The 22,660-nt window shown below is 43.2% G+C and overlaps 1 protein-coding gene across 1 annotated transcript in view; it reads right to left on the bottom strand.

Annotated features, from left to right (window-relative positions):
• Window positions 1–17,082, bottom strand: part of LOC104051954 (vesicle-associated membrane protein 2) — a 49,578-nt gene extending 32,496 nt beyond the window's left edge. The window contains exon 1 of the mRNA XM_064457324.1: window positions 16,896–17,082. Coding sequence (XP_064313394.1) covers window positions 16,896–16,897 — 2 coding nt within the window. The 5' untranslated portion in view covers window positions 16,898–17,082. The remainder of the gene's footprint in view (window positions 1–16,895) is intronic.
• Between the last annotated feature and the right edge of the window lie 5,578 nt (window positions 17,083–22,660).

The following is a 22,660-nucleotide window of genomic DNA, read 5'->3' on the forward strand; positions in this document are numbered from 1 at the left end:
CAGAAAGGACTACAACAGACCCATTCTCCTAGAAAAGGTGGGAGAAGCATAAGCATCATACCCAGAGCTGGCAAAGGCCTCAATACTGTAACAGTTCTTGACATATTGTGTAAGTCACCCAATGGCAGCTGTCCTTCAGGTACTGCTTCTAAATTTTGTTGGCATCCTATTATCAAGAATTCTGAATATCAAATATTCATTTCTAGATGGGTGCAGTAATAACATTTCTATTTAAAACCATTTGTTCTATCCAACCCAGTCTTGCTGCATCTAGTACTCATCACTTCTTGTGTCTCTCGTCTATACTATGCCAAACTAAACAAGATCTTAAGAGAACAGACAATAGAAGTGTTTTGCTATTAATAACTGAATTTTGTACTCATGTTGCTCTACACCTTCTGGACTATGCCCGCACTGGAATCTATTCCTTTATGTAATTCTTGCTTGTCATGGGGACAGACAAGAGAGACTACTGCTCTTGCAGCTGCTGTAAAATAAGGAAAATGAATTTCTAGTTTAAAGTGAAGATGTCTAACAAAAAAGAAAGGCTTACAATTTCATTTTTAATTAAGTTAAATATATATTTAATTTAAGATTGCCTGTAAGCTGGAAGCAACATGGTTCCTACATCAGTTCAGCCACTTCTTGGAAGTTAAAAAAAAAAAAAAAATCACATGGCAGAGAAGCACAGACAGCATTAATGAGGGGAGAGATCTGGGAGACTAGGATTTACCAGAGCCTTAATGCCTTCTTCGCCCCATCTGGTAACAATGCCTCTCTCACAGCATATGGTCACAGGCAAGACACTGCACTTCTAAATACATGCCAGTATTGATCAGCTCTCCATCACAGTATCAATATACAAATCACTATACAAATCTACCACCTTTTTCAAAATAAACTTATGTAGACAGAAAGACAAGAGGGGCAGGCTGTTTCTTAAGAACTGTGAAAAAACAAATGAGAAACTGACCCAAGACAGAAGGCAAGCGGGTATTGCTAAGAAGGGTGGGCAACAGATGTTGGGTTCTCACTCAATGTAGACATCACTGTCAATCCAGAAAACAGCCGGCAGGTTTGTGGAGATGCAACTGCTCAAACATATAGAGAAACAAACCAAAGGGGCAAGCAGCAACACCTACACATAGTTCTGGGTGGCCGACTATCTCTCAGTAGATCCAACACTTGCTTTGTCATTAGGGCCTCCTGGTGCATATAAAGTACTGGCATAAGTCCCTTGGGATTTCTGCTTTGTGGTGGGACTGGAGGCAGGATGGGTGACTAAATGGGAAAAGTGAGGTGCGGCTTCTGCTCTGCCACAGAAACCCAGCACAGCCTTGGACTAAGCCACCTGATCCCAGCTTCTTGAGAGGCATTTCAAATGGCTGATTCCCTCTGATGTGTATGCCACCGAGACTGAGATCTTTGAGGATCTGTCTTTGTGCCTCAGCTGTAGTTCTTTTTCTAATTCTGTATGATTGCGAGGCATCAAACACTGCAGCAATAAAGACGACGCATAGATACCTATAGCAGTACAGATCATCTTTGATAACAACAACCTGAACAAAAGTTTTTCCACAGTTCTTCACCCATGAACATCTCCTAGGTCACCAGAAGGGTTTCTGATAGTTTTTTCTTTGATAAACTCTGTTTATTTTTGACCCTAGCAAGAGCTAATCAGACTATTAAAGTGGCTTTAGGAGTTATTAGATCACCCCTGCATCAGACTGAGAAGGTCATGTTGCACTACAGGATGCATTAGGCTGTAGTCACCAGCAGAGAACACTGCAATAGAGCAGGAATTCAGGACTGCAACTCTAAGGCTACCTTGACACCACGTAAGTGGAGGCTGTGCCAGGCATGAGGAAAGAAATCCCTATTCCCCAATAATAGCTTTTAGCTACAACATATAATCTCACGTACTTAGCTAGCCATCTAACTATCCTTTATCTCCAACAAAAACCCACTCTCTCCTATTTCCCTCTTATGTTTGAGCCTACTATTTTCTCCAGGTTTGTTTTTTTTTTTACCTTTTCATAAGCCATTAACTTCATGTGCTTTGATCTTTCCATAGAGAATTTATTTTCTCTCCTCAAAGGTCTTGTCTAGTGAGAAGATATTTTCCCCAATCCGTAGCTTCTGTTTCTTTCACATATCACGGCATGACCGCTTTTTTTTTCCCCTCCTTTTTTTTTTCTTTAAATTTACTAACATTTAAGAAATCAAGTTTCAAGTTAGAAGTGAGTCAGGCAAGTTTATTCCTGATGGCACAAGATGTGACCTCTAATTTAAAAAAATATAAATTAAAAAAATCTAAAAGACAGACATTGTGTACACACTGCTGGAACAAACTTGCTCCACAAAAGATTTTGCAAGGCAGAGTAGTTGCAGGAGAGGAAAGATAGTCAAAGGTAGTCAGAGTTAGTCATAAATCAAAGGTGAGGAAAGAGGCAAAAAAAAGAAAGAGCAAGGCAGAGATGGTTACATTTTACCCCACTAACACACTTTACGTGAGCCTCACTAGACCAGAGCATCTTTCCTTCTACCAGCATCATGCTATTACAACCTGTTGCTCCTCTATTTCACTCACCACTTACTGGCACTTACTAGGGTACGTATCACCAAATACCATGCACACTTGCAGGGATTACTAAGAACCATGAATAGCAGAAGCCACCACCCTGAAGCCACCTTCCCAGCCACACACTGAGTAAGTGTTGTTGCAAGTTGTTTTATTTCCTGGTACTCTGAGAGAAGAAACATGCAGGAAGAGGACAGAAGCCTTAACTTCTTTTAAAATGTCAGTGTTGGGAGCATTGTAATGGAGACACAATCCCACACTAACTCAATTCTGTGAGGCAAATTTGGAGGACATCAGCAAAGGGAAGACATTCATTAAAGCTCTGGGACAATCATAAGCATGTAAGAGAACTATGTAAATCCTTTTTACTCACTCACACTACTCAATTTAAACCAAGATGTTCTATCTTGTTGCTTAATTCCCACTAACAGCTGTTAATTCTGAAAGAAAAAAAAATCATGAAATATATACAGTGGCTGTATTTGTCTTAGTTGTCCAACAAGACTTTAATTCTTCCTTGGTTGATTTGTCAGTGTTTATATGGTGTAAATCTGTGCAGTGCTGAGGTTGCCTATACCACGGTCTTTAAGACACACAGAGGTATTTTGATTGTTTTTAGCCTATTAAAACCATTATCCTAATTAAAATTCACTGTTTGTTTCCCCATTTAAAAAAGCCGTGTCTCTCAGACAGGCGTTTTTCAAGGGAAATCTCTCACCCACCTTTTCAAGGAGTTTTCAACCTTATGCATTCACTTGAACTTTCAAATCACTGCCAGCTTGTCTGACCCATGTTGTTGCTCTGCTCTGATGTACCAGATGGAAGAGACCCAGGTCCTGCGGGCATTTACACATTTCTTTTGATTTCAGCCAACTGTATATGGCTAATACTGGACTACTGCTATATTGCAAGAATGTTTGCTTTACTTACGTGTATGTTACAGACTGGGGACAAGAAGGAATGAGAAAGATGCTGGATGCTGGATGCATCCTCTTCTACCTGGTATGGTATTACACAGTCCACAGCCTTCAGCTTTTATGAACAGGGGCAGTTCCTGTGCAGTAAATAGCCACACACTGTCCCTCTATGAAATGTATTCTCTGATTAAACGTATTTCTCTGACGGTACAGACACGTGACTTAAAATATTTGTTACTGTTTTGTTGTCATTAAACTTGCTATAAAGGATACCTCCACATAGATAAGATAAGCACCAACAACACATTCTGTGTAAAGCAAAGTACTACTGGGAAGAAATGAGTACTCTTCAAAGCCAAATTGCCTGAACTTGGACAACAGTCACCTCAGTGGACTGGAGATGAGGCTCCAAAAACAAAAGGCTGAATTCCAACATTCTAATTTGTCAAACAACTTCTCCCTTTTAGACAGTCTGAAAAATAAACAAAACAAATTGCCTATCCCAAAACAACCCATCTAATGCACACACATGCAAAAAATACCAGCCTCTCAGGATTTTATTTCTAAACACAGAGCAAAACACTGAGTTGTCAAATAGAACATGCTTTGCATCATAATGCTCATGTGCAGAATGGCTCTTGCACAGCATCATGGAAACACCTAGTCGGGCATTCTCTATACACATTTGCACAAAGCAGCTGTCATTAAAAACATCGGCAATTTGAAAAAAAAGTCTGCATACTCCTAGGCAGAGGTATTTGTTCCTGTGCTGAATATCTTCTCACCTAGAAATCTCACACTTCTCATGGAGTATTAATATCTTCTCTCATAATCTTTTTAAGGTCAACTTACTTGTCTTTTGGATCTCTGAGTCAAGCGTCTCGAGTATTTATCTGAGTATGCCCAAGAGCAAGTTCTGTATAAAATCTATGCTGTATTTGGAAATACAAAATATGCTACATTCTGGAAAAATAAAGGCTTCTTGAGAAGAACCCTATTTCGGTTCTATAAGGAATTCCCAGTTCCAAACACCCCCCATTACTTGGGCAGAGGTCTAGTAATTAAAGATAACTCAACAAAGTCCTTGAGTCTTGTTTTTTTCTTTTTAAGGGAAAGGAGAGCCAACTACGGTATCTTCCCATTGTTCTACTTTGGAGACAGGAGAACAGACAGCACTAATTTCCTTCTCTGTGCAATAGTGAGGTGGTGTGGTGTCTAATGTAGCAGTGGGTTGTGCACCCCAGTCTATCTTTGTATCCTTTTCATTCAGTCTCTCTCTAATTATAGTAAAAAGGAAGCAGAAGCAATCTATTCCATCCCAAAGACATGTGATCCCTGATTCAGCCTTGCTATAACGGCTCATTGGCAGACATGGGTTAGCAGTAGAAGCAATGGTATTGCCCAGGTAATAGTTCCTGCATGAATACTACATAGGGAGATCTATCACGTTGCCTCATTTTTAGCAGGGCAGAGGTCCTATTTCTCTTCACCACACTCATGGTGTATGTGTTCAGTACAAAGCTAGTCAGCCTTTGTCCAAAAAGCTCTTTAACTGGAAACAGGGAAAGGATGGCTTAACATGACCACTTCTCTACCTCTGCAAGAATACCTAGAATTCTACTAGCTAATTAAAAGGGTTAAAAACTTCAAGTCTCCATTACGAGACAGATTTGGGCTGTTTGGGCTGTTCAGAGGTCACACCATCTCTCATGTGCCTAGTATTTTTGCAAATGCTGAGGCATTCATGGTGCCGCTGTTTGAGATGTGAGACTAAAGTAAAAGAAGCCTTCTCCAACCTGACAATACTTATTTTCTGCACCACTCCCAAGAGAAAGATTTACAAGGTTGGAGCTTGGCAGAACAGAAAATGCAAAGGCTTTTTTGAAATTCAAAAGTTTTATTTGGTATAAGAAAGAGTCAAGGCCCCCACCTTAATTCCTCACATATTCTAAATTAATTGTCTTCTGACCTCAGCCTACAACTAGTCTTTTCTGTTACGAGAGAACGAAGCCAAGTTTGCCTAGTTTTTTCTCTCAAAGAGACAGCCAAGAAGAATAAACACAGATTATTCTATTTTGACCAAAATAAAGGAAACTGTAGCTCAGAGCAGAGGGAGCCCCTTTGTTTATTTGACAACACAAGGGAATTACTGCAGTCCTGTCTCCTGTCACTACTGACAGCCTATTTGATATGTTTCTCCTGTTAGAGCCCCAAAACGCATGCTACCATCCTAGTACGGATTCAAAGGAAAGCTGTTTCCACGGGAAGTTAGGTGAGGAGCCCTCTGTCACTTGGAGATGTAGATGATGCTTGCTCATTGGTGATTCTATAATCAGTCTGAAATCAAGCCACCCCAGGAAGGGAAAAGTCTCAAATATAGGCAGACAAGTCACATGAACCACTGGGAAGGTGCAGGAGAAGGCAGATTTCGAGATAGACCATCGGCAGGTTGACAAGAGACCACAGTGAAAACAATAGAAAGCTGCATTCAGCGTATGAGTCACTGCCTAAGACACCTGGCTGCTGGATACTGTTATGTGACTGTGCTGTCACAAGACTGAATGTTGGCTCGGTGCGGCAAGCTGCAAATGTAAACACCTATCTGTCTCCTCTTTCCATACGCTCACCAAGTTGCTATCCCTGTCTGTTACCCCATCACCCTTCAAGTAAGAGGAGTTTCTCATTTTCTATCCTAAATCCCAGATGATAATTTTTTTAAAGATATGAAGAAATCTTTATCAAGTACCTTCCTTTGCTATTTACATGCATAATCCCATAAGCAACCTGCATAATCAATTTCAGCGCAAAACAAAGATTACAGAAATAAACATAAGCCTTTGAGGAAAATCCTTTCAACTAGAGGGGTTTTGCAAATGGTTGCATATATCCGAACGCTGAAGTGCAACTACTGTGGTCCCAGCTGGGGCCTTCGCTGTAAACCAGATTCAGTCCTATAGACAAGCATTGCTAGAACAAACCCAGAGACAAACACCATCACCAAACTAAAAATAAAAAGTGCCATTTTAAATTAAATGAACATTACAAAGTATGTAATGCTTAATTCATTGGGAGTTACCTTCTGAACTACATGGGTTTTTCTACTTTTAAAAATGTTTTCTTTCAAGTTATGCAATGCTACTGCAGCATCTCAGAGTGAAAGTACCTTGTGCAGAATGATTTAACTCTGAGCTGAGCCTGATCTAGAGCCAGTAGCCATGTTGCCTCTGAGGATTTTGGATTTAACTTCCCAAACAGGTATGACCTCTTGGACTCCTTTTGCCTTTGCTGGGTAACACTTAATCTTCTAAGGGACTTCAATACAAGCAACACTTCAGTGCGATCACACTTAAGGTTTCTGGAGTTCTTTTACTTGCTATGAGAACTAGACATTCCTCGAAGACCACAGCAAGTTACTCAGAAATCTTGGTACTTCTTGTTCGCGGACAGAACACAACAGGAATGAGAATATTTCTGAGAGGGACTCAGCTCTTCTCTGTTCGTACAATGCTCCCCTCCCCAAGGCACAGGCCCCCTCTTGATTCATACACACACACTATCTGACTTGTTAAGCTCTTTCCTCTGCCCAAATACAGGGAGTGTTTGATTCTGTAATTGTTACATTTTAGTCTAAGTCAAAGTGCCTTCTTTCTGCATGACAAGTTTCACTATCCAGACTGCTCATGAAATACGAAGGGCTGGGAGAGGGGGCTCAGGACTGAAAACAGGCTTTATTTCTAAAATAAATGGTGGTGATGAAGGAGATCCTCAGCAAACAGCTATCTGGGGGTCAGCAACAAGAAAAATGTCAACTTGCGTAGTCTGTAACTGGCTTTGCCAGGTGGGAACTGAACAAGAAAAGCACCTGTCAGCTGTGATTTCTGTTAGAAGATCATTCTACTGCTAAAACATTTCAGTCTCTGCATAGAATTTAAAATCAAATCTGCTCTTTCTCCCCTAGAGTTCACTGCATAAAACTGATTGTCACAACAAAGGCAATGAACATGCTAATGCAAGGATCTTTGCCTTAACGTTGCTGCTGTAGCCACGCATCAGTTTTGAAGATGAAATACAAGAGACCATGTTGCTTCATGTATCAACATGCCAAGACACAGGGGGCATATTCTGCCTTTCCGTTCCCTTCTCCTAGTCTCCCTAAAATGTTCAATGCAGAGAGAAAAGCATCAAAATGTTAAGTGTCTTGAAATATTTTTGTATTGATATCATCTAGTAAACAAAGTTGCTGAAAAATGTCACTGTGTGATCTTCATGTATGTGTGGGAGACAATATCACAGCTGTCAGGGAATGACTGTATAGCTCCTTGTTGGAAAGAAGAAGTCAAACGTTTCAGAAGCAGACTTTTATAGCCTGGTGGGATCACTGCTAAACACTTGGGATATCCAGACTGTTGATTGCTTCCAGGAAGATGTCTGCTGATTCATCCTGGCAGTACCCACTCTCAAGCTGAGCTCTCCCTGGATCCCAATCAGCAGAAAGGCTCTCAGCCACAGCGCTGACACCAGCTCAGAGAATTCTACCTTTAAATTCTCGGGTAAGCTGATGGGCTATAAATCATCATCAAATCTCAGTCAGCTTTTGAAGTGCGGGAAACAACCAGATACCCAAAGCCTTCTGGAAGAACTATTTTGTCACTCAGTGCTCTTATGACAGAAAACAAACAACGCTATATTTTTATACAACTGTCCCCTGCAAATACGAGTACGTGGCCAGAACCAGTCCTAGCAAATCAGGCCTGCAGCATTCACCACTCTCACCCTGTACAAGGGATGCAAGGTCATTCTGCCACAGGTTTGCTTACTGATGCTCAGCCTGATTCCTATTTAGGAACCTTTATATTTTTACCAATAGGCAAGTCCAATTATCTTGTTTTGTAAAATTTGATCCCACTCAAGATGGCAAGTGCCATCACAAAGTGCAATGCCAATCAGTTTAGCTACTTGGTGATAGCACAAAGTGCTCTATGCCTTTCTGGGTTAGATGACAACTTTGTTTTTGCTGCTATTCATTAAAGCTCTTTGTTTCTTTGCTTCCCTTCCCCTTTCCCCATCTGAATTGTCACCATGGGTGACAGCTGTTGGGTGCAGCTACTCTCTCTGTGCACGCACTGGAAATGGATGTTACTAAAGGCACATGAAGGAAAAAGGAGGGGGAACCATTCTTTATCAGAGCTATCAGCAAACCTAGCTGGAGTTCAGGAAGCTTTCCCACAGATCAACGAGAGAGAGAGAGATTTTCCTCTTTTTTCAGTATTGTTCAGGATCACTGAGAGCAATAAGAAATGTCCGGTCTTAGAATTCCCCTCTAAAATCCAAAATAACGTACAAAACACTATTCCATGTGATAGTCTGTGCCAACAGCTGGGGTTGTTACTTTCAAGGTTTGTGCTTTCTAGCAGCAGTGCCCTTTGCCTTACTGCAGTACACTGTAATTAAGGCCCTGGGTAGGGCCAGATTCACTAGCATGATCAAGAGGAGTTATTTTTGTATGTTAACTCAAATGAACAAACATAATTTCTAACCATTAACCTCCTGAAGTAGATAACAAGCAGATTTAGGGATAATTAATGATTTTTGTAGTTTCTAGGAACAGCTTTACCAGGACCCATGTGTTTCTAAAATGCTGGCACATTGCCTGGCTTGGGACCTCAGTGCCTAAAAGGTCAACTAGTGCACTACACCGCCCCCACCTCCCAGAGCCAGCACCCCAGCCTTTCTGTGGGCGCAGAGGAGATGGGAATTGGCTCCATCAGCTTCTCAGAAAGTCCTTTCCTTCACAGATCCACACTTGCTCTTATGTAGGCAACCATGTTTCAGTAGAGCCGAGTGCTTCGGGTGCATTATTCACTTGGAAGGTTCAGAGATTAATTCTAGCAAGAACTGCCGTTCACATGGCTCACTGGGAAAACTCACTCCTCACCTCTCCTCCAGAGGTACATGAACTGAGGAAGGAGATGTGGAGAGGCAGGGAAGATGCTGGGCTCAGGATCTGTCCTGCTTCTGACAGCCCATAGAGCTCCTGTATGGCTCCACAGATGAAGGGTTCTCCGCCGCAGCCATGCCCTGAAGCAACACGGTCCTTTGTGCTAATTCAACAGCCACCATCTTGCCAGATAAACCAGGGATTAAACCCACCATTTCCAGAAGTTACAAACTGAGCTGCAAAAGCCACAGCTCTGTAGCGGTGGGTCACAACTCCTGTCTTGGTCAGCACACCACTCTTGGCAACCTTGCCTACTACCAGCAATTCCTATCTTTTCCAGCCTGCTGCATGTGACACTGAGATTTGCTTCTCCTCTGTTGTGCATCTGGACACCCTAACTTAATATAAACACATATAGCTTTATTAAAATGTGCACTCTGCATTACTGAGACAACATTTACAGGAGAACAGAATGATAGCTTCTTCCAGACTACCAAGCTACTGAAAGACATGGTGTAGAGAGATGGGAGCAGACACCAAGCTAGAGAAGACTGTATTGAATATGCAAGATGAGGAAGCTCGCTTGCAGGGAACCTGGGTTTTGTTCTCTGTGGGAGGAATATAAACCTTTGCATTCAAGCCAAATGTAATAACACGTTCCAGTGATCTGCATTTTTTTTTAAACTCCCACATTTCCTTCCTTCCTTAATACCATACGTTTTCCCCTTCTACTACAGGTATTTCTGCGGCATCCACTACCCATGGGTTGAAGATGAAAGCGCTACCAAGTTATCATGGATGAAAAGTCAAAATCTTGACCGTTTGGGAAATGGCCAAATGTTAGTTTAATTACTTCAGCATATTCAATTTTGACCTACCTTTTCAAACAGAATCACAGAAGTGCTGAGGTTGGGAGGAACCTCTGGAGATCATCTAATCCAACCCTCTACTCAAAGAGGGCCCACTAGATGAAGTTGCTTAGGACACTGTCCATTCAGATTTTTTTTGTATCTCCAAAAATTGTTTGCAAAACATGTCTCATGTGCACTACAGTCCTCTAAGAAAGAATTTAAAACCAAATTTTGCAACTTCATTTCAAAGAATGCAAATAAGTTTTCCGATAATTTTGTAACTTAACACATTTTCCCACGTCCAGAATGGGAAATAAGAAACACCTTTTCCCTATGACAAGTGCATTTTTAATACTGTTCAATTTTTCAATTTCATTTTCCAATTAAAATTTTTTAAGTTCAATATATAAGTTCCCATCTGGATCTGGTCTGAGCATCTCAAAAGAAAATCAGCATCTATCCTGTATCAGGCACTAACAACAGTTCAGTACAACACTTATCACTGTATATTTCCTCTCTTCAACTCTCTTCTAGACCACATAAGGAGTTTTGTAAACTCTGTGGACACTTCCTTTCCTACTTAGACTCCAGAGTAAGGACACCATTTGATGAAGCAGGACACATCACAGCAGCCGGTATATTCCTACCGCCCATCAGCTCTGTTTCTCTCTCCAGCTTCTTGCAAAGGCTGTCTCAATTCTGCGTGGTATTGACGTTTCATAGTAATAAAAACTCCAGTGAAGTTCCTAGACTACTCACAAACACAAACTGTCAGCTATTTGGTGTTTCCAAAACAAAAGCAAACTACAGCTCTGATGTATAAATATGCAGTGACAGCACTTGATTCCAATACATTTACCGGTTTACATTTAGAGAGTACCGCAACAGATGAGAACATACTGGGGAAAAAAAAACCACACCAACCACCCACCAAAAAAGCAAACCCCCACAGTTCCTGAAACAATGTGGTTTTGATCTTCTGAAAGGTCATCGCAGGAGAATCTCTATTTTCTAGAAGAGTTCTTTCTTGACCCTGTGATACTGAGTCCAGCAGGTGTAAATTAACACCTGATAAATTACATTTCCTTCTCATTTACTCTGAAATAGAAATCCTTTCATTTTTCTGCATACTTCTCATTAAATTTTGCATCTGAAGAGATCAAGGAACTTGATCAGGTAATTCAGGTCATTTGGTCAGGAACTTCCATTCTAATTATTTCACCCGGTACAGGCGCTACAATATAACTGCAACTGACAGAACACACGCGTGCAAAGGTACAGACAGATTTATTTCAATGAGTTACTACTTTACACAGAAAAACATAAGGTTGTCTTAACGGAGCAGTTAAAAAAAACCCAAAACCCACACCATGCAATCATTTGGTTGTTGTTCAGTGAATAATGGAAAAGAGTTTAGAGAGCTCCAGTACAGACATCACGGAAAAAGGAATTGCATCATTAAAAAACACCAGCCTAGTTAATAACTGGTAATGGCTACGAATAATGACAGTAGAGAGCACTGAATGACGTAGGTGAGAGAATATTCTCTAAGTCGTAATTGCTTAAAATGAGCAGTTCCATCATTTTGAACTTATTTGGGGCAGACGGTGCTGCCCCTTCCAGGACACCACAAACATTTGGCTGAAGATGTCAGTGAAAATCTTCCATGCATTCTGCATCCTACAAACAGTGGCAGAAGGGCAGTGGAAGGAAGGGGAGAAGGAGAACTGGTTTAATATGTTGCTCTTCTTTCTTCAACCACGCCTGTTCAGCCTGGGAGCATTCTGTACACGTGCACACAAACATGGGTTTGCCCGATGCTCTACAGCCTAATTACTGATTTTTCAGGAAGACATTAATTATATAAATAGCATCTAAAAAGGGGAAATACTCCTTTGGCAGACCAATTCAGCTTCCACTACAGCCACTTTAAGTGTTCCTGTAAGTCATTCCACAGCTAGAACTGTCTACACAAAATGCCTGGAAGTCAACGGGGACAAGTTATGGCCAACGCATAGCAGAACGAATGAGCGCTAAGTCACAAGGAAAGGGATCACCAAATTAAATATATTTGTGTTTCATCTACCTCATATAAGCCTGTTTTGAAGAATGTTTATTGTGACACATATTCACTTTGTCTGTACTTGTCACATATAATTCCCAGTTGCTCCAATTCTGGCATTATTTTCTTCACTGAGGTCCTCAAGACACCGTTCAGTTTGATCACTTTCAGGCTGAGTTTCAGTTCGATTCACTTTCAAACACTCATCATCCAAATATCCAACCGATTTATGACCTACTTGAGCCACCCTTATTTCAAATGGCAAGTGAGCGTATCAGGAATAACAATGTGAGCTGGAAGCATTTCTTTCTAATGCAATACATGAAGAAGATCCCTGTCTGCACGATGCCACAAAAGAGCAAGTTAGGGGAAGCAAACAATGAGCACCCCTCTGTTGATGTCTCAAAGCAGCAGACTATACAACAGCTCCTATTCCTGGCACCCTTACTTCAAGGCTCTTACTCAGAGCTGTGAGCCTTAGAACCAGCAAACAAGGTTCATGCTGAAAACAGGGTCCTTTCCCCTTTTCAGCACCCTCTTCTGATGTACCCAGCCCCATTCCGCTGAGTACAGCCTGGTTATTTTCACTACAAGCTCCATTACATCCCTTACAAGAAAAGAACAACCAACTGCTGCATAGCTATGCTTGTGCAAACCAACACTACGTGACCGTCAAACTATTTGTCCCTCTGGCTGACTGCAGGGGGGAAAAATGTCAGAAAACGTCAAGACTGAATCTAGCTTCTCTGGGTCTGAGGCAGCTGGCCACCAGATGTAAAACTCAGAGCTCCAGTGGAATCAAACCTTCCTGCCACCATGGATTTGCGGAGCTCTTTTGGAATGTATTTCTAAGGGGACACAGACACTTACCAGCATGGAAACAGCTGCACCACTTAGAAAATTTACTCCTCCACATGTGCTACTTTCCTAGCACGTGCACTGGCTGCACGCACTATTATAAGCCATTAAACTCCCTACAAGCAGTGGTTCAGGATTGTGGAGAGAACAGTACTAAATTGGTTTGTCTCTGCTGATCAGTACAAGCGAAGGGCCAAGCAGGGAGATTTTGCTGAGTTTCATGAAATTATGCCCACAAAAGGAGGGCTAAACACTGCTCTACTCACAGCAGGAGACCATAGCCACACCATTCTTTTCAGAGAAACTGAACATTCAACGAGAACAGAGTCATTACAATTGGTGGAACCATTTTAATCCCATCCATTCCCTCCAGGATGTACTCCTTGCTGCTCTAAAACAGGCAGAAGGATTATTTTTTTTTTTTTTTAAGAAAGCTCTAACTGATACCCGAGGAATGAGATACAGTGAGGCAATTCCGCCCCAGGGAAAGCCAGGTGCTTTGCTTTGCTGCTTGTCTCACAACAGTTGTACCCTGCAACAGAGGACATTAGTATTGGATTAACGTAATCAAAGGCACCCTGCTGTCTGGTCACTGACCCATCTGTAAACAACAGATGACATGATGCCATGAGCTTCTATTATATGTAATTACCTATGGAGATGTGACCATTGCAAAAGAAACAAAACCAAACACTTCACCTGCTGCTGTTAGTCTATTCTCCAAAGAGGAACAAAGCCTACAAGCGCCTCAGATTTGAGCGCCATTTTTTTCTCCTCATCTCCCTTCGCGGCTCCTCACATCCACTCCAAGTAAGTCTGTGCACTCTCCCTTACATCTGGAACAATCTTCCCAGCTGCACTGGCATGGTCCAACCCTTCTCTGTTCTTGCTTTAGACCCCTCTTATATCCTTCTCCTTTCGTTCAACCTTGTTATGTCACAGCTTCCTCTCCTCTGCCTGCACCAAGGTGAAAGATGCCGGTTACCTGAATGTACCTTATCTGCCCTGGGTTGTACTCACTGCAATAGAGGCCATAGGGACAGATTGCCACGTGATGTAAATCAGCGTAGGTCGCAGGAGTGGTACACAATCATGAATCACAGAGAAAATGGTGAACAAGGAATGCTGTTCTCTGATTTCCAGTACAAGAGTAAGATCAGACAGAACCTGCTATCTGCTAGCTCAAAAACAACAGGAAGTGGCTTTCACACCCTGCATGGTCCAGCTGTGGAGCTCCTCACCACAGGACACTGCAAATGGAGCAACCGGACACCTTCCTGAAAGAACAACAAAACCCACTGGGAGCCATGCAATCCAAAGAACTCACCTCAAGTTCAGACACTCCCTGAGCCTTAAATCACTGGAAACGGGGAAAGGATTCTGGGAATACCACTGCATACCCACTGTTCTTTTGTACTCTTCCCCGAGCGGTCCCTGCAAGCTGCTCTAGGGGACAGCACACTAGAAGAGATGGACCTGTCATTTGACCCAGTGAAGGAGTTCTTTACTGACACTCTCTCTTAACCATGTGAAGCTGGTCTTCGCACCAGCTGAAGACACAGCATCGTGTCTCATGTGCATGTCTGCATACGCACATGAGAAAAGTCCGCGTTTGCAATGCTCTATAGGTGTAACAGCAGAAGTGGCCTCTACAGAGCATCTGGTGCTCACTAGCAATTAGCTTTTATAGTCCAGTGAACTACAACTGTAGCTGCTGCTACAAGTCAGTAGCTAATACACATTTATCTCTGTTGTTCATCAGTAACTCAGAAGCTGCTGGGACATGATATTCGTGCAGATGTTCAAAAAAAAGTTTTCATTACAATATCTGGCAATGAAACAGAAGCCAACTGACACTGCCAATGACAAGCTGCGTATTTGTCTTGGCTTTGTTTCGATTATCAAACTGAAAGTCTGTATTGCCAAAATAGACAAAAAACGCTTTCCTTTTTTCTTCTAATTTTTATCAGAAGGCTGATGCAAGTCCCCAACAGAAGAAGTACGACTGAGTTATATCAGCATCACCCTTTCTGCTTTATTTATACATGCTCTCATAAACATCTATATACACCAGGACTGAAATATACACAGATTAAGTTAAACATTATCTGAGTTATTGCTTAGTGTCTGAACAGCTTAGATTGTGTAATACTGCAGCAGCAAACTCTTGTATTAATCATTGAGGAACAGCTCACAGGAATAAAAGTATTTGATGTCATCATCTGGCTCTTGATACAAACACAGCTAGGCAACAGAGCTTACAGCGAACTGGCTTTTACTAGACGGAGTTTGGTGTTCATATAAGGAATCTTCACTTGGACAACAATTTTTTTTTTTAACTTCTAAAGAGTTCCTGGCTTCGGAAACATTTTAGACAACATGGACAAAATCTTATTGTCCGAGATGTTATATAGAAAATAGCATGAATGAAAAAAGCCAATGTTTCCGAACGTGTGCTTGTAGACTCTATTTTGAAAACCCCTCATGAAGAACAGTTGGTAATTGGAAATATTTTTAAAGTAATTTAATCACAGATCGCCAGGGCTGTTTCCACTCCTCATCTTGTCTGAATCAATCAATCTCCAGTTCTTCAGAGACCACCCAATACCATCAGGTATTTGGTCCCCCACATGTTCTGTAGCACTGCAGGCGAATGACTGTTTTCGACATCTTCTCTGCTGTCCCTTAGGAGTCACTGGGAACGAGCAATGAATTGAGACGATAGTAAAATGATGTATTTGGCTACCTGAATGCTTTTGTGAATGAACAGGGGTCTGTCCAATTCCTACTTATCTCAGCACACATCTGGTTTCAGACTGACTTTGGGGGTTTCGCCACTGCCTAGCAGAGAACATTAATGCTTCCGTTAATGCTGAATGTAAAGACTTGGAAGAGATATTTGAAGAGGTGCTACAAGAAGGTACAGATTATTATCAAGCGCTGCTGACAGGAAGCCATTAGTACTGGGGGTGGTGAGGCTGAACTGATCAGCCAGCATTTGAGAGAGAACATTTCATTAAAGAGTGAAAATAAACAGGACCCAGCAGCTGCGGATCAGCAGCACTGAGTGACTCAGGCCATCGAACACTCCTGACTTGAACCTGTGGAGGATCTTGGCCCAGCGTTTCCTTTTGAGCATGAATCCAAGTTAGAGACGTGTCAATAATCCCCTCCACTGCTGCCTGGCAGCTGGATAAACAGCAGCGAGAGCCCCATCCAGGCGCTCACGCGTTCAGAGCAGTAGCAGAGGGACCAGACTTCGATGCCGCTTGCTCCAGACCCCGGCTGGCGGAATGACACACGCCAAGCCCCGCGCCCTGGGAGCGCCTCCTCGGGGCCGGCAACCGCACGGCCGCCGCTCACCGGGGCTACGGCACCTTCAGACGTTTCATCCCCGTTTCCATCCCCACGCCCCACGGGCACCAAGCCGACGCCTGATGGCAGAAGTTAATCCCCCCCTCGGCTGCGGAAGCAACAGGGTAACACCCAGCCATGCCTCCCAAGTCTGCAGAGCAACTCTCCTGCCCCCACGGCGGCTGTCAACTTTCCGCGCGTGTTTCATTGCGGGGCAGCCCGCAGCGCAGCGGGGCGTGGGACAGGGGCGTGGGACAGGGGCGTGGGACAGGGGCGTGGGACAGGGGCGTGGGACAGGGGCGTGGGACAGGGGCGTGGGCCGCCGGGTACTCACATGGCGTGCAGCCGAGCGGGTGCCGAGCTCAGGGACCGCTGCCTCTCCCTCCAGCAAAGATGGCTTTCCGGCTCCGCTCCCGCTGCAAGCAGCCTCCTAGCAGCGCGGGCACCGCCGCTGCGATAGGAGGGGTAGGCACCGGCTACTGAGCATGCCTGCGCCTCGCATCACAGAGCCCGCGGCGCGGCGGGGCCCCCTCCCCAGCCCCCCGCCGGGCGGGAGCCGCCCGCGGCGGGCAGCGCCTGCCGGGGCCCCGCTCCGCCGGCCGCGGCGCTCCGGTGAAAGCCCGCGCGTCTTCAGGTAACCGCTTCCTTCTCCCTCTCCTCGCCAGAAAGAAAATTAAAGGGGCGGGGCGGAGAGGGGAGCGGGCAGGTGGAGGAAGAAAGAAGAAAATCGCGAGAGGCATTGCAGTTCAATCTGCGCTGTCATGGGCGAGTACGTGTGAATGAAAACAAGCGAGTTGTCAGGACCGTAATTCCTACAGGTAACACAGCGCAAACCCAGAGGCAGATGAGCCGCTAGATCAACCATTGCTTCTTAAATGATTGCGTCTCTCAGGTGGAATACAGCCGTGCAAGCGTCCGCGCTCCCGGCTTTGACTTCTTGCAGCCTTCACCTCCCACTCCACCTGGGTCCAGGCACCCACTCTCCAACCTGAATCCCCTTCATTTACATTAGCACTTCTCTTGCACCCACCCCACCCCTGAACACAGCAAAACTTCTTCTGAAGCAGAACATGCTCCTTTGTGCTTAAGCCAAGGCCATGGCATACTCTAATCAGAGGCCAAGGAAGAAGAAAGGCTACAGAGTCAGATTTTCAAGCAGTGGGACCTTAACATTGCTGTCCCAGTGCTACCTTGTTCCATTTTACTTGTAAAAAGATACTCCACCAGTCACTGCATTCACTAACTTTCCATCGATTTCAGCAACAGCTAGCACAAGCCTTTAAAATCAGGCATCTGCCCAAGTAAGGCAAGGGCTTACCTGCAACACAGAGGAGCTTTTATAAGTGTTTAGACCCTGGGGTGCCTGTTGGGGATAAAGTCCATCAGTGTCATCAGATCAAATCTGTGTTTTCTGAATGTGAAAGCCAAAGGAAAGATGAGTTGTCCCTCAAAGCAACAGGCAAAGGTACAGGTACTAGGGGTGAGCAACGCATCAGTCACAATTTCTAAACTTGATATCAACCAGCTGAATATTTTCATGGATAAAGAAAGTAACCAGGGAATGTGACAACACCCAGAGCAGCAGTACGCAGTCTGGGCATTAGGACACTCAGTTGTCACCTAAAACCAGGCTCAGATCACAGCCTGATTCAGATACAAGCCCCTGGCTGCCAGCTCTGAAGGGGATCCAGCCCCTTGGGAAGGGCAGAACACCACAGGGCCACTTAGTCACAGGAACCTCTCTTCCTCCTCCCTCCACTGCCTGAGAGGTTGCCCACTGTGTTAAATCCCCATCATACCTACAGCCAGGGGAGAGCGATTCTGGCTCTTCTACTGAAGCTAATTATTTGCATGAATAGATAAATAAATATCACTTAGGGCAGCACCCCAAGCCTTAGTTTTCTACATCTGACCACATCACTAAGGGCTTGCTCCCATATTGCACTCATAACAGCCTGGCCCTAGCAAACTTTTCCTGGTAGAAGAACACTTCAAGCTGGACTTTCTCTACAAAGAGCTGGAGTTTCAACCAACTGACATGCCCTGATGAATATCAGAAGATGCCTGACTAGCTTTAAGCTTTAGCCATTGATGGACTACTTAGCCCAGCACTTCTTATCTGGAATTCCTTCACAACTCTTTCCTCCTGAGGACAGTTTACTTTTCAGATATCCCACAGATATGTTTATATGATACCCCTGTAGCACACAGCCACACCAACACCCACGCATATACTTAAGCCCAATATTGGGACTACCTGCTACATTATTAGTCCTCAAACCCAAAACACATTTCAATACTGAGGAAGCGAGAAGTCATGCGTGGCTAGTGGGGCCAGGAGCTCCCGGGACAGCAAGACCAGCTCTCTAGACCTTCCTGCCCTTTTTGTGGTATGACTTCATGTCCCCACTATACTGAGGGTGGAACAAGTAAGTGGTGATGCTAGACCAAAGCTCTAAGTCTCAAAAAACCTCCTGGAAAACCCTAAACCCAACATGAAACAGTTTTAATATACAAACTATCCAGAGCACGCGATACAGTGTTTATGCCAACTTCTGATGGAAGAAGAACAGCAAATACCCATGTAAGGGTAAAGGTAAAATGGCAGAGAGGCACTGCCTGCTTTAGCAGAAGTGTGCCAGTACAGGGATAATGCTTCAAACATCATGAACATAGTGCAGCATGAGCTTAAGCTGGATCAGTGCAACACATCATACGGCCACGGCTTTCTGTGATCTGATATGGGAGAGCTCTCAAAACCAAACTAAGTAACATCATTGGACCGTGGCCTTGTTAAAGAGGAATTTCCCACCAGCTAATGAAGCCCTCACCATTCCAATCCAAGAAGGTTCATGATCCTGAAGAAAATCCACAGCTAAGCTAGGGGACATTTTCCTTTAGTCGTACATTCCCGAGATTGCAGCTTGCTGTGAAAGGCTACCAAAGCCTTTGGTGTAAGAAGAGGTGCAGAGACACCCTGTGGTGTCAAAAAATAATATGATCAGAATTAGTTCAAACAGCTTAAATTTTATTTAATTATGACACAGAACTGGATCAGAAAAGCTGCATCCTGGGGACACAGAAAAATCTTTCCCAAGTGGCTCATCATGTCATTTCCTCCCTCCAGACCTCCTTCGGCATCTGGCATCTTTTGCCCTGCGTGTTTGCGTGACAGTCCCTGACACAAAGATTTTACTTCTTGTTCTGTTCAGTTCTTTTACCTCAGGGGATATCAGCTGGGCCAGGGCTGCTGAGCGCTCCTGCAGTTGGAGGGATGGCTGCGGAAAGGCTCCAGTTCTGGCAAGTGGTTTCCTGCACCTTTAACCTGTCAGACCTGGGTAGGCAAAACTACCAGTCTTGTTTGCAAATTGCGGTAGGTTGGTTTGCAGTTTCTTTTTGTTTGTATTTTTTGTGTTTGTTTTGTTGTTGGTTTTGTTTGGGGTTTTTTTTGTGTTTTTTTGTTGTGGTTTCCCCCCCCCCCCCCCCCCCCATCTGTAATTCATATCTTATCCTGAAATCGTATTTATAAATATGAAGGCAGTTACAGAGGCACTAATAAGCTGCTCAGGCAGTCCAGGAATGAAAGCAGTCAAAGCAAGCGTCAGTGGCTATCAGTTTTGACATCTGAAGTCTTGCAGGTATTAGACCTTAACAATTAACTAGAGACAACCTACAGATACACCACTGAGGTTCCTGAACATGCTGTCCCCACTGCTGTTATGTGATCTTCATCTGAAGGAAATTTATTTTCTCCCAGATCTCCAAGTAGGATTCCTGTTTTAAAGAGTCATTATGTAATCTATAGGTCTACAGACTGACCACTTGATAAAGTGAATCTCAGAGCTAGCCACTGTTACACTATTACTGGTTACTTCAGCTCACAAAAATCCCCACTATTGCTGTTGCTAAGTGAAGGTGAGGGCCATTAATTGGTGTATTGCAAGCAATGGTAGTCAAGTTTCACAGGATTTAAGTGGAAAAGGAAGGTGAAGACATCAATTATTCAAATACTGGGTATTCAAATCTTCTGATCTGGCAACATATTTAAACATACAGGTGAAGTATAGGAGGAACTCCCCCTACATCATTAGAATTTGATTACACTGGAAGCTCAGTAGAGCCAGACAACCTCGTCTTCAGAAGTAAGAAAAATGAAATACTATAAAATACATGGTCAAAGTACAGTTTTTAAAAAATTGACTAGAAGGCTTTGGAAAAGACCCCTTCTGTGTATCTTCAATTCTTTGTCACCAATTTCCACATACTTACATCTGTACTTTCAATGTTACATTTTCCTCTCTTGATCTTTTAGACAAGAGGAATTAGTGCTGAAAGATCCTGCAGTGAGAAGCCTTTGAAGCTCACTTCTCAGAGGTAAGGCAGATTCCTGCCTCCCCAGTCGCTGATTTCATTAGCCACAGATTGGTCTGTTCTGCAAAGCTTCACCTCAGCACCACTGTATGCCTAAAACAGGTCTGGAACTCGCAGATTATTTTGTCACAAATTAAAAACCAAAGGGAAGTCTGTAATTGTGAGGTAGTTTTCTCTCATTCACAACCTTTATTCACTCCTTAATAGCACAGTAATTCTTTAGTGACAGTTTCCTTTTACAGGTCAATGAACTGTTTGTAATTTCTTTCTTAAAAAGTCTTTTCTACCATTTCTGTGGCAGAAACAGGTCCAGCTTACCTAGGTTCTGTTAAAAAGCTGGGTGGCTCATTACCAAGCATAAGCAGAAAGGTCTGTCACTCTTTGTTCCTTTGAGGTATTTATAGTTTCTTGTTAATGTGTGTCAATATATCACTCTGGTAAATAAGAGTAACATAATGAAAAACTGTAAAGCATTTGCACAGTGAGTCTCTCCCGCCTGTGTATATCCTACTGTAAAAACTGGTTCAGGAGAAATGTCCTTAAAAGGCTGGTTTGGGGGGTGGGGAAGAGACGAAGAGTAAAATCAGAAAAGTGCGTACTTCAAAATCGTTGTCAGTTTTGGTTTTAAGACTCCAAAACTTTGTTTCTTGTTTTAGATGATTGCGGAAAATATTTTGAACAGTAGGAACAGACAAGCACTTTCAATCATTAGGAGGGGATGAACACGACCCTCCAAGTCAAGCAACCAAAAGTTAACGCAATTACTAAGTATCAAATTTAGAGCAGAGAGACTAATTCAATCAGAGAGGCCAAAGGGATAATTCTTGGAGACAAAGCAATGCAACGCGGAAATGCAGACTAATCAACTGCTTTATCAAAAGAAAAAGGAAACAATTTCCAAGCCTTAACTAAAATCTCCAGTTGGTTTCTCATCTTTTCAGCATTCTGGTTTTTGCTTTGCGGTGTTTGTTCCATCTCACATTTGTTCCACTGCTTCTGTTTCTCTGCACGAAACTGTTTCACCTGCTCCCGGTTCTTTGCTTTCATCAAGCAAGCCGCCTCCTCTCCTGGTTTTTAGCAACTAGCCTAATCATGAAAGAGAGCACCTAGAGGGAAATATTTATTATATTTAATGTCCAAGCCTACTTTCCATAATTACGTGGAATAGCGGTTGAGTAAGAATATCCAGAGTCGCCTTGTGTCCGCAGGATTTTCAAAGCAGTTATTTGCTCCATCTGATGGAAAGCGGCTGTTCACTGATCTTGACTAAACCTTCTGCGTAACCAGGACACTTACAGGTTGTAGAGTAACAGATCACCAGGTGCAACACAGTGAGGAAGAGATTTCCGAAAAAGCTACTCAGACTTCGGCTTTAATCTAAGCAGGTGCTGCTGTGATGACAGATAAAATGAGCTGGCACAAAGGAAAGAAGGAACTCACAGAAGCAAGCATAGGAGATGGGAAGCACAGCCGAAAAAAGCGTGAGCGACTATTTAAGAAGAGATTTTCTGGATTGAGCCTCTTCTCTGGGTCTCCTAAGAATAAACTGTAAGTACATCCACGATTATATTTCATACACCTTTTTAACCACGAAATTTTATAATTATTTCCAGAGCACCTTTCAAAGAGCCACAGACACCTTTGCTACCTCTGCCGTATTAACTGTGTCACGAACAAGGAAATAGTTACAGGCTAATGAAACAACTTGACCTAAAAACTAGCAAGTCA

This window comes from Phalacrocorax carbo, chromosome 7, assembly GCF_963921805.1.
Source record: "Phalacrocorax carbo chromosome 7, bPhaCar2.1, whole genome shotgun sequence".
Taxonomy (NCBI): Eukaryota; Metazoa; Chordata; class Aves; order Suliformes; family Phalacrocoracidae; genus Phalacrocorax; species Phalacrocorax carbo.